Source organism: Pristiophorus japonicus, chromosome 12 (genome assembly GCF_044704955.1).
Source record: "Pristiophorus japonicus isolate sPriJap1 chromosome 12, sPriJap1.hap1, whole genome shotgun sequence".
Taxonomy (NCBI): Eukaryota; Metazoa; Chordata; class Chondrichthyes; family Pristiophoridae; genus Pristiophorus; species Pristiophorus japonicus.
The window spans coordinates 176,132,585-176,147,600 of record NC_091988.1 but is presented as its reverse complement, the minus strand read 5'-3'; the positions used below and the strand labels follow the sequence as shown (position 1 = coordinate 176,147,600).

The 15,016-nt window shown below is 37.3% G+C and overlaps 1 protein-coding gene across 4 annotated transcripts in view; it reads right to left on the bottom strand.

The window, feature by feature from the left end:
* Positions 1-10,711: 10,711 nt before the first annotated feature.
* tm9sf4 (transmembrane 9 superfamily protein member 4) overlaps positions 10,712-15,016 on the bottom strand; it is a 96,046-nt gene continuing 91,741 nt past the window's right edge. For 3 of the 4 annotated variants that reach the window (XM_070896187.1, XM_070896188.1, XM_070896185.1), the window contains exons 15-18: positions 14,914-14,977; positions 14,010-14,129; positions 12,259-12,348; positions 10,712-12,075 (exon numbers count right to left, since the gene is read on the bottom strand). In XM_070896187.1, coding sequence (XP_070752288.1) covers positions 11,926-12,075; positions 12,259-12,348; positions 14,010-14,129; positions 14,914-14,977 — 424 coding nt within the window. In that variant the 3' untranslated portion in view covers positions 10,712-11,925. The remainder of the gene's footprint in view (positions 12,076-12,258; positions 12,349-14,009; positions 14,130-14,913; positions 14,978-15,016) is intronic. The other variant, XM_070896186.1, reaches the window with a different exon arrangement.

Sequence of the window (15,016 nt, the reverse complement as noted above, 5' to 3'; positions counted from 1 at the left end):
ACTGCTATTGGATCTTTTATTCAGTAATCTGTGCTTGGAAGTGGAATTTTCTGAAGCGCACAAAGCTTTCTAGAACTCAAGGGAAGCTTAAAGCTTTGAAGAAGCTTTTATAAGGCAATTTCCGTTATTCAATTTAATCCATAATATGGAGGTTTTTAAATCTATTAGCAACTGATGAGGCATATACAGTACAAACAGTGAGCCTTTTGCTTTCAACATTCTTAACATGGATACAAATCCACAGGAGGGCTGAACCTATCAGAACTCTAAGAAGTGGATGAGTTTTAATGTGAAAATTACTCCCCAGACAGCTACATGCTTCATATGTTTTAACATACATGGAGACCTGTTACAATTGAGAAGTTATTCATGAGCTAAATGTCTGAAATAGAATTACAGGGAAAAATTAGTGAAGGATGGGAAAAATTAATATAGTTATTATGGCATTATGCAACGTGTATTAATCTCCGCTTTGTCGATCATGCTTGGGTGTCTGTTCAAATAGTGTTTTAAAAAAAAATTGTCACACACAAAAGTCTCAACGTGAAACAGAAGTTGCAGAGTGAAGCAGACTTGGATTATACCCGCAATGTGAGTTGTGCACAGTCAATTGCCCTCTTGATAATAAAGTATTGGCTTATTTCATTATTAAAATACCTTTATTTTCCTAAAAAATCAGATATTTTGAGAGAATCAGGATGTTAATATGTGCAAAAAAGTGCTGACCCTGCTTAATCATTCAAAAAGCTATAGCCTAGAAATTACTGTTTGTAATATGAGTCGGAAAATGCTTAGCATGTCCATATGACTTTCTCTTTCATTTTAATGGTGGCATTAACCCATCTTAAGTAAACTGGTCAATACAGGTTAAAATATCAGACAGAAAACATTCCTATGGACACTTTAATGGTGGCAACAGTAATTTCTAGCTTTATATTTCTATCTGTTATAACTATATTTGTCATACTGGGGTGTACGAAAGTTATCATCTTACCAGGATTGAACCCTATTTATTTTTTTAATAGCAAAGCAGCTGCTTCATTTTTCATATTAAATAATATTTCTTGGGAGGGTAAATATCACCTATTTATGATTCATCACTTCAACCCATGGTTGATCCATTAATAACTATTATCTTACTGTCTTGTGCAGAGCTGGCACTTAGAACTCGTACAGCAGTCTGCTTATGAAAGTTTTTGAATGTTAACAGTAGCTCATTTACAGCGAAGCTTAAATATTGCAACATGTTCAAAAATCAGCAGTTTAAAATGTTGGTGCTTATTTATCTAGGGTACAGATTAAGCACCTCAGTGACATTGTTGAGCGCTGGGCTCAGGAACACCCTGTTTGTGTTCCCTGCAAGTACTGTAAATGCGTTGCTCACTAAAGGTAACATTGCAAACAGTATTGAAAGAGGAATAGCTTAAGGCAAGGTAGACTTAACATTCGTTTGTAACAAAGATACATGCACAAAAATAATCATAGCCGTTCGATCAAACTTAGCATGATGCACATTTTTACACAATTCTGGCTCTATTTTACTAAACTATTATTGCAGAATTATTCTTTGCTTTCAGATTTATGGCACAATTAGCATTTTGAATAAAATTCAGTGTCATAATAGCCAGTAGGTAAATGCGTGTGGTGCAGTTTTCCTTCCAACACTAATTTTGCTTTTTTTAAAAATCAGCTAAAAAAACACTGAACACTCGGAGCTTAATGGGGAGATATTGTGGCTTAATTATAATGCAGTTGCTTCTGATATTTTAATCATCCTGCCTTTTACATCTGAGTAATCCTAAATTTTGTTTGTGTATTCATTTAAACCCCAAACGTATCTTCAAAAAAAGAAAAGACATTATGATATACATCTGTGTATAAATACTATAATGCATATTTTAGAAGATTTAGCTCCAAATGAAGTAGTTAAAGCACATCAAGCTAATGAAATTCTTAACCATCGTCTGCAAGAAATGCATTGTTGGCTAGTAGATGTAGTAATCTTAAAATGCATTGAATATCACCAGACTTTTTATTGTAGTGAATATGTACTTTGAAAATATTGTACCTTTTCTTGTATTTAGGCTGTGAGATCTAGAAAGGATACAGAACAGGGTGTTTGATTTAAGAATACCCTGATTATATTAAGTCAGGGTCTCATAAAGAAAGATTTTTATGTTATGCTTGTGTTTCAATGTAAAGATTTTAGTTCTGTTACTGTTTTTGCCTCTCCTGACAGTGCCTTATTCTGGCCACCAGAGGCTTTGAGCGATTTGAATCCTTATTTCAGTTCTCTGAGCAGGACCTCACAAAGACACAACACATCACCTCATGCATGCTTCTTGCTATAAGCCTAGGAGAAAACCAAACCTGCCTTAGTGAAAATGGACACAACTTCAATTCTGACGGATACAGAATCAACAGCAGTAAAAACTGTTGCTATTGATTCACAAAAATCTTTTCTCCATTTGGCATCTCAGGAGCCCATCGAATGGATAGCCAAACTAGACATCCCATTATAAACTTTACCTGTCATACAAAACAACAACAATCTAGTTCTGCATGACTAAATACATTAAAAACTCTCTTGCAAATCAACCATATATATTTTAATAATATATAGAAACTTATTTTTATGAAATTAGGGGTTGATTAATATCACTACAAAATTACTATTTCAGAATTCTAATGCTATTCCTCTCATAATCAAGAGTGGTTTGTTTTTAATACAGATAAAGCATTACAGCAATATTATAGTGTGGCATTACTAAACATTTTATTCTAAATATTTAAGTGGATTTCCTGAGTTCACTATTTTTGGAGGACATTAATATGTAGACTATTGTGGTACCAATGGGAAAATTGTTAATTTGTTCTGTGTTCCATTCTGCCCTGCAACAAAAGGAAATAGTTCATATCACAGATGTTTTGGAAGGAAATGAGTGAGGGCAACTCTGTACAACCTGTGGACAAACATTTCCTAGTTAACCTTAAAATACTTATGGTGTAGGCCAAAATGACAGCAGAAACTTTATTCACACCGGCAAACAACTGCACAATGATCAAATACACATTTTTCAATGAGCTTTAATTGCTGTATTCATTGTAAGGCTAATAGTTCCTCTTATGGCTGGTTAACTTGCTATGTTCTAGCACTTTCAGAAACCCTTGTAGAAGAGTATCTCTTCAGCACCATAAACTGGTAATAAATCTTTTATAAAATTAAGTGCCATTAGATTTTTGTTAAATGTATTAGTATTCCTTATTATAAAATAGAGCATTACAGTGTTTTGTATTATTACCATTCAGCTGCTCTGTGTTGTACTTTAATACCTAGGATGTCTGATGTATAAATCAACCTAATGTATAAACCACAATTACTCTCAAACCTTTTTCTTTCTTGTTTAACTGAGTGCAGGAATCTCCAATTGTTTAAATGAATGTTGAAAGTCTACATCAACATTCAAAGGTTTAATAACTGTATTTGGAGTTGTACAACTTGCATCTTTCTTCCCTGTATGTTAACAGATGTTTACCAATGATTCATACATCAGATGGCCAATAGTCAGTGTGCTTCCATAGTTGCACAATTTCTTTGTATTTTGTAAAGTTCTTTACAGTTAAAAGTGTCATGTTCTATATTTGTACTGATATTTTAGGACTGAATGAAAACAGATCATGGTAATTTGCCCATTTTATATTTTTTGTCAAAAAAATAAATGTGCCTACTCCTAAAGGAAGTGCATAGACTTGGGGAATGGAGGCACAATCAACATAATGGTGTTTTGCTGGATTGTTCCGCAGTGGATGACCGAAGACTAAAAAACAGTTTGGCTTCCTCACAAATCACTAAATACTGCTACGATGGTTTTCCTCTCAAACATCCACGTGCCAAGTTTCACCCAGGACTAAAGTGAATGTGTAAAACACTTAATGCATAGAGTCAACATAAAGTGTCAATAGATCATTAGTAATAGATAGCAAAAAGTTATTGCAGTTGGAAAAATTGCAGTCTATTTCTATCCTTTATACATTGTGTAGTAAATAGTAATTTTTTTTTCTGCATTTTGTTTTTAAATTACTGCATTCTGTCATGACAGGATGCTTATTGCATATGGTAATCATTATTTTTATATAGCATTTTATTTACATACTACTGGTATTTGTACAAAATGTATTTCAGGTAAAGAGCAACATAATCACATATTTTTACATGAGTGTTTTATCAGGTTTCATTTGCAATCTGTTGCTGCAGTTGAATTTGTTGGACATTTGTATTGGTAGATCCAAAGAAGTATTTCGGCAAACATATTTACTTATTGTACATTATACTTTGACTGCTACCATGTTACTTTTGAACAATTAAACTATGGAGCTTGAACTGCTAAATGTTCATTATTTACATTAATTCTGATTCCAACACATTGTTTGATGAGACAAGTCAACATTTCATGAGGAAAGTGCTGCATGAAATATTAACATTGAAACTTCTTGTTTTGCAATTTTAGGAAAACCATGCAGTGAGATTAACAATTTCAAGCAAATTTGTTTTTTTGATTCCTACTGTAAGCTTTCATTGTGGAGTACACTGAGAACCCCTAGCTTCACTGCTCAACCTGTTCAGTCTTCCATGTTTACCTGTTTCTCCATTCACCCATTGGTTGTAAAACCCCTTTATAGCTGCATACAGAAAGATCACCACATCTATTTCTGGATCATTATAACATCATAATTGAGGCAGACATTTCTGTTTTTGATCAAATTTCCCCATGATCCATTAATCCAGTCTAACTTGATTTATTTACTGGCACCTTTTATTTTTGCAGAAATTGGCACAAGAAAGTTGGAACTGATACTGTATTTAGAATGAATCGAGATGTTTTTGTGATATTCTTGATCTATATTTACCCAGAATGTCACTACAGATCATGAAACAAATTTAAGCTATTCAATACTTTCAGTCGTCTGGCACCACTCCCATAATGTAAGCAACCGCATGTAAACCAACAAGAACATTTCCCCCAATTCCAGTGGTTAGCAAAATTCGAATATTGGCCTAGAATTTGCAGGCAGCGGTCAAGGTTTTTTGCCGCTGGTCCCGAAGTGAGCTTCACACAAGATTTTGCGATCTGTGTCGAAGCTCGCGTTTTCCAACGCGTAATTCAAATCAACATAGTATAGTGTGGGAATCAAGGTTCCCTGTAAGCTGCATGGCCGTGAGCGTGCCAAGGAACCCACGCAGCCGGCTTTTCAATACAAAAAAAATACGCATGCATGCTATTTTGAATGGCCTGCGCAGCCCCTTCAAGGAGGTTGTGCAGGGCTAAACAAAATTTGAGGGAACATTGGTGGGAATCCCATAGAGCGAGCTGCTGTGATGGCAACAAGCTGCATCAGCAGCCAATCAAAACACAGAATTCTCACAGACAGTGAACAAGGAAGTGGGTAAGCTCTTAAAATTCTAACTTTAAAAAATGTTGAGCGCGCAAAACAAAGAATGGGGTACTCTCACATGAGGGGAAAAGGATAACCTGAAATAAAAATACAGACTTTTTCTTAATCGTTTCATACGTTCTTAAGGCCTGCTTGCTGTTCAGTGGTTTTTATAGTTGCCAACCATTCACGTTTTGCACAGCCAGCTGTCTGCAATTCCGCTGTTTTCCACCCTTCAGATATATTCTGCATCTTTGCTTTTCGCAGGAATTGCAAAAGGCCGATCAAGTTGTGCCCTTCTTACAGTATCCTCTGACATTGCTGGGAATTGCTGTGATTCGGAATGGAACGGGAACGTCCTTGGGTGTAAGTGATTGTACTTCAAGTGGAAGGAGATGCAGCACCACAAGTAATGATGTGAGCCTTTTATTTTGGTCCGGTTGAATATCAGTTTGTAACTTTTTTTGTGCATTTCAGTGGTATGTTTTGATGGTGTAATCAGAGAAGTTTCCCCATTAAAAGCAATGATTTCAATCTGAACATCAAAAGATCATAACCATGAATTAGTGCAGTTAATAATTTATACTATCGTTATACTGAGGACTGTTCTTTTTAATACCTTTCAAGATAGTCCAATTTTGTAAATTTAATGTAAAATAGAATTGTACAGCAACGTTATGTTAATCTTTGACACGAAGGGGGAGATATTCAAGTCATTTACGCTCCCAGCAAATGACTTCACGACAGGGCTTGGTCCCACTAAATTTGGTGGGAGTTGAGACAGCAATAATGTGTAGCGCCTTGCCACGCCGGCAACATTATCACCGTGCGCAACGCCCCAGACCCTAAATTGGGTAATGCCCTCAACCTGTGCTGGGTGATGACAGTGCGGGCGACAGTTTAAAGGGGAGTTGGCCATCTGTTAAGAAAATTCAGATTTTCTTGTGTGCCTCGTTGCCGGTTTGAATGCAGGGTCCTTGCAGCGATCAGTCAGCTCGACCCTCTGCTTGAGGGCCGGGCTGTTGACATGACACCCCCACGGGCTCTTCCAACGCAGCAGCGCTCCACTTCCTTTCAGGGGCGATAACCTCAAGAGGCGAGACTTCTGCCTTGGCGCAGTTTCACATCTCGTGACTGTTTCCGTCCCCAATATGAGACCACCCGAATTTTTAGCCCAATCACTTTTGCAATAGTGTGGCTTTATTCAAATCATGCAGAATGGTGTAAATGTTAGCATTTCCCCATTGTTCCTGTGACAAGTTTAGATTTTCTATCAGTATCAGTAATGCACAGTTGCCTGTGAGTGGGGAAAGCCTAAGTCTTATTCATGTGACCATACCTTGACTATGATGACACAGGGAAACAAAGCTTGAAAGTGGAGATATGGTGACGGTTTTACTTTGAGATGAAAGCTTAGTAAACGTGCCCTTAACCTCAGTAAAATATTAGGCTAGAAATTGTGGTCAGAGGCATGCCCCCTCTTAAAGATATGAAAATATTTAAAGCCTTTGCATCAGGTGGTATCTAACAGGGCCTGTGCCTGCATGCATGAACCGAAAGACTTCTGTGCGCAGGCGCAGGGCAAAAAGCCCAATTCTATGCACGCGATTGCTTTTTCATGGCCCCTGCAGAAGGTCCGTCAACACATACGCTGACAGGCCCCAAGTTCTGGATTTTGCGCAAACGGAAATCCCCAACTTGCAGTGGATTTCAGGACCATTAATAATGCGGTATATAAACTCATTATTTGATTCAAAAGTTAGTTAAATCTCAAATTAATTAAATGGTTACAGAAAATAGCTTACAAAATCAAAATACTGCAGATGCTGGAAATCTGAAATAAAGAGAAAATGCTGGAAATAATGTTATGCAGCAGCAGTGGAGAAAGGAAAATTTCAGGTTGTTAACCTTTTGTCAGATTTTGAGCAAGTGCGAAGGCAGGGAAAGGGGACAAGAGGAAAGAACAAACGGGAAGGTCTGCTAGGGTGGAAGGCAGGAGGGATTAAATGACAAAGGTATGATTGTACAATGCAAAATGAAATGGTAATAGGAACGGCAGAATCAACAGCTGCCATCTGAAAAAAAGTAGGGGGCAGAGGTTATAGTCTGAATAGGGAGGGGAAAGATGTTTTTTCATGGTGGATTAAGCTGGAAATCACGAGGAAATAGTTTGTTCAATGGCATTTTTTACTGAACACTATGCAGCACATTTTATTTTGCATTTTTGTTTCACCTCAGCCACACCCTATTTGAATTGTAGTTTTTTTTTTCTTCTTTTCTACTTCAGGTTCCATGGCATTCACAAGAACAGGAACTCAAACCCACATGCATAGAAAGTAGTAACGCACGAGTGTTGAATTTCAAAAGGTTAAAAAATCAGAACGATTTAAACCGAGAGAACAGAAAAAACCAGCAGAAACATATCACAGTCCATGTGAATGCATCAAAGGTCAACATGCCCCAGTCTCTCTCTCCTCACACCAATCTTCTGCCAAAGTTACAGCAGCCACTTGGAATCGCTCCAATTTCAAGCTTGGTTTCCTTTGTGCAACATCATAATAGAAAACAAAAAAAAGAAATGTCATATCAATAAGCTTTAGGCTCCTCTCCTCCTCCTCCCCACCCCCCTTTTCAGAACATGCAATTGTGCATTACTGATACAGAAAATCTAAATTTGCCACATGTACAATGGGGAATAGTCAGCATTTACACCATTCTGTATGATTTGAATAAATGCATACTATTGTGTGCAAAAGATTCTAAAAGTAAGGACCGAGGGCTGGGGATACCTAGGTCTGCAAAGGTGGGAGTCCAGGTAGAAATGGCCACAAATTGAGAGTTAGGACTCAAGTTTTTTTTATATATGCAAGGGCCTTGAATGCAAAAGCAAACAGATACTATATAGGCCAACATCAAAACATTGCATATAAATACAGAAAATGCTGGAAATACTCAGGTCAGGCAGCATCTGTGGAGAGAGTTAACATTTCAGGTCGATGACCTTTCCAATGAATACAACAGTCACCAAGAAATCAAATAGGGAACTTCAAAATATTGCATGCCGTTCTGCCCATCCCATTTAAGGAAGGATAGCAAAGCTATAGAAAGGGCACAGTAAAATCTACTAGAATGACCAGAATTGAAAGGTGAGTTATGAATAAAAGCGTGAAAATTTGGGGCTTTATTCAGTGGAACAGGAGCATCTAATTGCAGCGTTCAAAATTCTAAAAGGTGTTGAGAGGGTAAGTAGTGAAATATTAGGCCTGAAGTTACTGTCTTATTTAAAGACTTGCGCCTATCACGACCATGGGACATCTCAAAGCGCTTTGCGGTCAATTCAGTACTTTTGGAGTGGAGTGTAGTCACTGTTACGTGGGAAACATGGCAGCCAACAGCAATGTGATAATGACCAGGGCACCGGGAATAACTCCCCTGCTCGTCTTCAAAATAGTGGCATGGGATCTTTTACATCCACCAGAGAGCGCAGACCGGGGGGGGGGGGGGGGGGGCCTATGTTTAACGTCGCATTCCAAAGACGGCACCTCCTTCAGTACTGCAATGGGACGTTTACCCATATATAACAGCATGTATTAGCCTTGCTGTTATTTTGACAGCAATTCTGGCCCATTTCACTGGTTGGCAAACCAGTAACAAGGAGGCATAGTCTCTGGAATATCACCAGCAGAATGAAAAGTTTAAAAAAAACGAGAGCATATGGAGTTTATACCACAAGTGACTTGAGGTGGAGAATATATCATTTAAAAGAGATTCGCTAAGTATTTGAAAAATATGAAAAGATACAGGGAAAGGGCAGCAAAATGGGCTTGGAATAGTTCCAGTTTGAGAGATACTTCTGCAAATGCACAATGGGGCTGAATTACTTCATAACCTTGCTTCACTCCTCTCAGAATGCTTTCAGCAATTCTTACTTGGAGATGCAGTGTGTAAAGATAAAATCTTAGCATTTGGCCATGTAATCCCAGTTTCTTCCCAACAGCCTGACGAGACCGTAAGCGATCCAAAATAAAATGCTTCAGTTCTCATAGTACTGCATACCCAGACCAAACCAAGCTCACCCATCTAAATACTACCTGAGTGACACAGCTCTGCAAATCAAACCAACAATAATTCTAACTGAGTTAAAATTTGTTTCACACTGTACTCTGCTGCACCTCCCCAATTGGTTGACCAATATTTGCCAGAAACAAAATATACACAACTCTGTTCCTGGAAGACAAAAAAAGGACAAATTTGCTATGTAATAGGTTAAATGCAAATATTGAGAAAAATACAAGTACCTTGTCTAAACCCAGAAAGTAACAATTTCAGGACAAGCAAGTCATATTGCAAAGTTAATTTCATAAGCATGTCAAAATATATTTTACTCATGACATTTACTAAACCATACAAGCTTCATGCAGTTTCCCTCCGATTTATTACATGAAAAAAGCGCAAGTCACACCACTGCAAAATGTATAAAGGAAAGTTTACACACTTTTATTTTATATTGGACATTATATAAAGAGTAACATGCCTCTGAAACAATTACATAATCATCAGTACATACAGTGCCTATGACCAAAAAGCAAAAGTACAAAATTGCATTTATTTACACCATTAAGTCACAAAAATTTAAATGGATCCCATGAAACCACTGAAGGAAAAAATCTGGTGCAGAATTTCAAAAGGAGCATTTAAATATTTAGAAATGTACAAAACTTAAAATTTAAATCACAGTAAACTTCATATCACCCTTCCCCCACCCCACTTTGGGGGCTATTTTACCACTAATTGTTAGAGAAACATGTACAGAAAAGCGAATCAACAGGTTTACTATATGTTGAACAGCCAAAGACCAGGAGGTGTCTGTACTGGATGAAGTCAGTGCAGTATTTTGTAATACTTCATCAGTAGACTAGTAAATATAAGCATGGCAGCAGCTTCATTTTCTCATCCATATTGATCACAGGTTTAGATGCAAAGAAGAGACACTTATGTCTATTCTTCTTACATTTCCAAATTTCACGGCCAGACAAATGTGTATTCGGTCTTCAATCAAAAAAGGGCTTGAGAAAAAAAAGATAGGTACACAATGCAAAAAGCCAGTTGCAAATTATAGTATGAAGTATTTAAAATAAAGAACAAACTGCTTTATATGTATTACACATGCACTGTGCACAGGCAAAAAAGTGCAAGATGATCTGAATGCAGTTCCTCAGTGCTTTAATTAAGAGTCATTCACAAAAACCGTAAAGGAAGTGATAGAAAACAATATAAATTCGGTCAGGCCTTTGGTAATACTTTAATATTTCTACTGAATTTTTGCAGCTATGCCTATATATTCATATCTAAAAATGCACAACAGCCTCAGTAAATTGAGGTCCAAATCAAAACACTAGTCAGTATAGTACAGGCGATTTCAAACTCTTAATAAACCACATTCTGTATTTTAGAACCAACACATTGAATATGCACCTATAGTAATTTAAAGGCTTCCATTATAAGGTTTGTGTTTACATGGTTTTGTCTTAATTACTTTAACAAGAACTCAAAAAAACAAAACAAAAAACTTCCTTTATTTACATCTAAACAAATAAATGTAGTCAGCTTTTTGGTGTGTAGTCCACTTCAGTTGTTTGGCCCAACTGTAATTGTAGTAACAAATGTGTTCAGACAAGGTACACTTCAACTGAATGTGAAAACATTAAGAGTAAGTGGGAAATCCATGACCAAATTCTAGGCATTCCATCCTTATGACATTCCTCTCTGAGCAACTCTGCTTTCTTCAAAGTATTGGAGTACTCATAGAATGGACATTGTTTACGAATACACTTGAGTACAGTAGGTCACCCTGGTACTTCTTGAGCTACAAGTATTCTGTACCCCTTATTAAAGAGATAATTTTTTTTCAAATTAGTGGACCTACATACAAAGTACAAGTAATGAATTTCTCGAATCAAACAAAAAATGGCACTCAATAGACTTTCTATGGCTCTCACTTAGCAAATTGGCTCTAGCCTGAAATCTGTTGCATTTGCACTCAAATTTCCATATCCTGCTTAAGAGGCAACAAATATTTCCAGTAATAGACTTTTTTTTAATAAAAGTGTCAGCACAATAACACTCAATGTGATGAAGTAGGTAAAAGCTAGTTTAATTCTTTATGTTCACAATGACACATACTGGAACAAAGCTGGGGATGGCGATCACTGCATTTTATAATTGATGCCTATGCAGCATCCTAAATGTGTCTGTCTCCAAAAAGGGCATTTGTTTTCAAAACAAAACTGGCATATAAAAATTACCTCTTAAGAACTCCAATATTGTGGCCTAATCGCTCCAAAAGTGAACACCGTGCAATTACCTAAATTGAAGGAATTTTTCAGAATTATATTCTTCGGAATCAAGAGGTGCTTGCCAACATGTCCCTTAACATTTACAGTTAGAAGGCCCCATTACGTACATGAGCTCCTTATTGTGAGGCTGGTCTTTTCAGTCTATTTTTACAGCAGCGTAGATTTTTCGTATGAACATGTATGCAGCATAGAATCCAATAGTTCCAGTTAGCAGCCAGAAAGAAAGCACCATCAGAGTTGTGTAGCCAAAATACAACAATGATGGGATGAATTCCACAATATCCAACTAGAAAAGAAGAACATTTTGTTTTAAATTCTGTGTAACAGTTTTGAACTTCAGTACCAAAGGATAAACTGCAAACATTTTTTTAAATATATATCAAACTGTGCATCAGCAAATCCATAATTTTAGTCAAACTTAAAAAAAAAAAGCAACATTTAATCAGGTTTGATTTTCCATCATTCATACCTTATTAACAAAATAAAATATGGCATAAACAAGCACATAAAACGCTGATCCACCAGACACCAAGAATGTTCTCCACCACCATCTATAATCCTGAAATGTCAAAGGAAAGAGGTTGTTAACATTTTCATTAGAACTAGAGCAAAGGCTTCCTCCACAGAAACTTCATATTCATCCCAAGACTCTCCCAGCTAAAACATTTCATCGAAATAGACTCTAAATTCATCTCAGGAGTATTCTATTAATGCTGTTTAGTATTAAACAAATGACAGTCAATGGAATTTGCATAGAATTCTGAAATTCACACTTATGACAGCTTATTTTGTTCATTTCCAGTATCAGCAAAGATGGCTGCCATTATCCTAATGCTATATCTAGCAGTCTTGAAAAAAAAGTTTCCTCCTTTCCCACTTGGAATCATCCAAAGTGCGCCTTAGCAGAACCTTTTCTCAACAGCTCATTTGGTAAATACACTCCGCAGTATGGAACTCATTATACAGACCAAAGAGGTCCCAGGTTTGATCGCAGTGCTTGCAGAATCTAATCTCAATAGGGGTGTGATAATTGGCCTCAGCAACTCTGGACTGGGGGCAGAGAGAAAAGAATAGGCAACATAGGGCAGTGACTGTTCTATAATTTCCCCTGTAGGAAACTTTTTGTATGTAAATGTTGGATGAAAGCAGAATTGGGCTCAGCTACAATGACTCCCACATCACAGCCTGCCAACACTCACTATCTAGGCTCACACATGGTCACTTCGACAAAATACCATTGGGCTGCAGACAGACAGTGGTGGAATCACATCCCAGCATGAGTCAGCTCCTTTAGGAAATAAGGGAGTTGGGGAGAAACAAAGTTTTTTTTTAAAAAGTAAAAATGCCAATATAGTAAATCTAATCTCTTTAGTTATCTTGGCCTAAAGCAGGGACCAGCTGAAGAGGTAAGCAGCTATGCAAAAGTACAAGAAAGCTGTAGAAGGATGGGATTGTTTTAGGAAAATTATAGGTTTGCTTTTGTGTGATTTGGGGGTGTTGGCAGCATAAATGAGTGGCCAAGGTCACTTATGGTCTAAGTCTTAGATCACGATCTTACATGGGTCAAGGCCAATTGGACACAGAGCAGAGTGGGTACATTCAGCTAAGTTCGCCGACAAATCAAATGTCTGCTTGCCACACTAAACAAAACGATTGTGAATCATTGATTCACAATTGTCTATTCGCAATTAAATATGGACTGAGCTCCCAATAGCTGAGTTTACCCAGCAAGTAACTGAGCCACTGAGCCACAGACCACAAAGTTCCCACATTCAATCGAGTAGGCAATTAGCTGATCTCAGGCACAGCACTACAATTGACTTTAGCACTCACAGGTTTGGCAGGGGAAATCGCCTTAAGGTTTCTTGTCCCAACTGCAACTACTTCTGCCAAACGTAGATGAGAATGACACTAGGTACGGACAGGATTGTACTTAATTATGATGACGCCATGGTCCATAACCTGGTGATAGTTTCCATCGTTGCTCATTCATGGATAATGGTCATTTGGGTTATGTGCTATGGCATGGAACCCATGGTCCCAGTAAAAAGCCAAAAACTTTTAGGGGAGGGAAACTGCAATATTAAAAATTGGTTCCAGTTTTTCTTGATGCCAATTGAAAAGGACCATCTAACTTAATCGTTTAAAACCAGGTTTTATCACATAAAACAAAAATTAAGTTAAGGACAGTCATATAATTCAATATTTCAATGACCATACCTCTGCACAGAGTTGGAAGTAAACCATGACAATGCTGATTTGAGAGCATGACACAACCAGGATAATAAATACCAAAAATAAGAATCCAAAGAGATAATAGAACTGGTTCTCCCAAATTGCCTGCAAAAAAAATGGTTTCAATTTGAATAAAACTACTGTTGAATAATAACAATTCCTCGTGTGATTCTAATCAAATCTATTTTAGTTGGCAGTTAATTAAAGCATCAGTTTCTGGCTAGGAAAGCCTTATAAATGCTGTAATATTTTTAAACTATAAAGACAGAGTTACAAGATAAGAATTGCGTTAATGGGCATGTTTCACATTACAGGTTGAGCATCCGAAATCCGGAGTTCCGGAATCCAGGCCAATCCATGGCGGGGTTGTCCGGAAACTGTTCCGAAATCTGGATTCCCCCGCCTCGGTGGCCCGACCCCACCTACCTCGGCCTAGGTAAAGACGATCCGGAATCCGGAACGGACTTGGTCCCGAGGTTTCCGGATTTCGGATGTCACACCTGTACTACATTACCCGAGTTATTGAAAATTCTACTTGAAAACACAGGAGAATCTAAGAGAGATTCTCAAAATTATGCAAGGTTTGAGATGGTAAATCAATGAAAAATTGTTTCCGTGGGTCAGTGAATAGGTAACACTAAGCCATAAACTCTAATATTACTAGGATGAAGTAACAAATTAGTAGTTTAGTCAGTTATTAGAATATTGAATGTTTTATCACAAGTAGCCATTGAGGCAGAAAATATATAACAAAAGGGAATTGGATAAATATTTGAAAAGGAGGAATCAAAAAGGATACAAGGAAAGGGAAGGGTAGGGTAATGGAACAAGTAGGTAACTCCAGTAAAAGAACTAGCATCAACTAACAAAATGTGTTAGATTTACTTACGCTGAAAATAAAGAACAGCTCAATAAACATGGCACCAAATGGCAGGATACCAGCCATAAGAATTCTGCAACAAAAAAAAAAAATCAGTAAAATCAGCCTATGG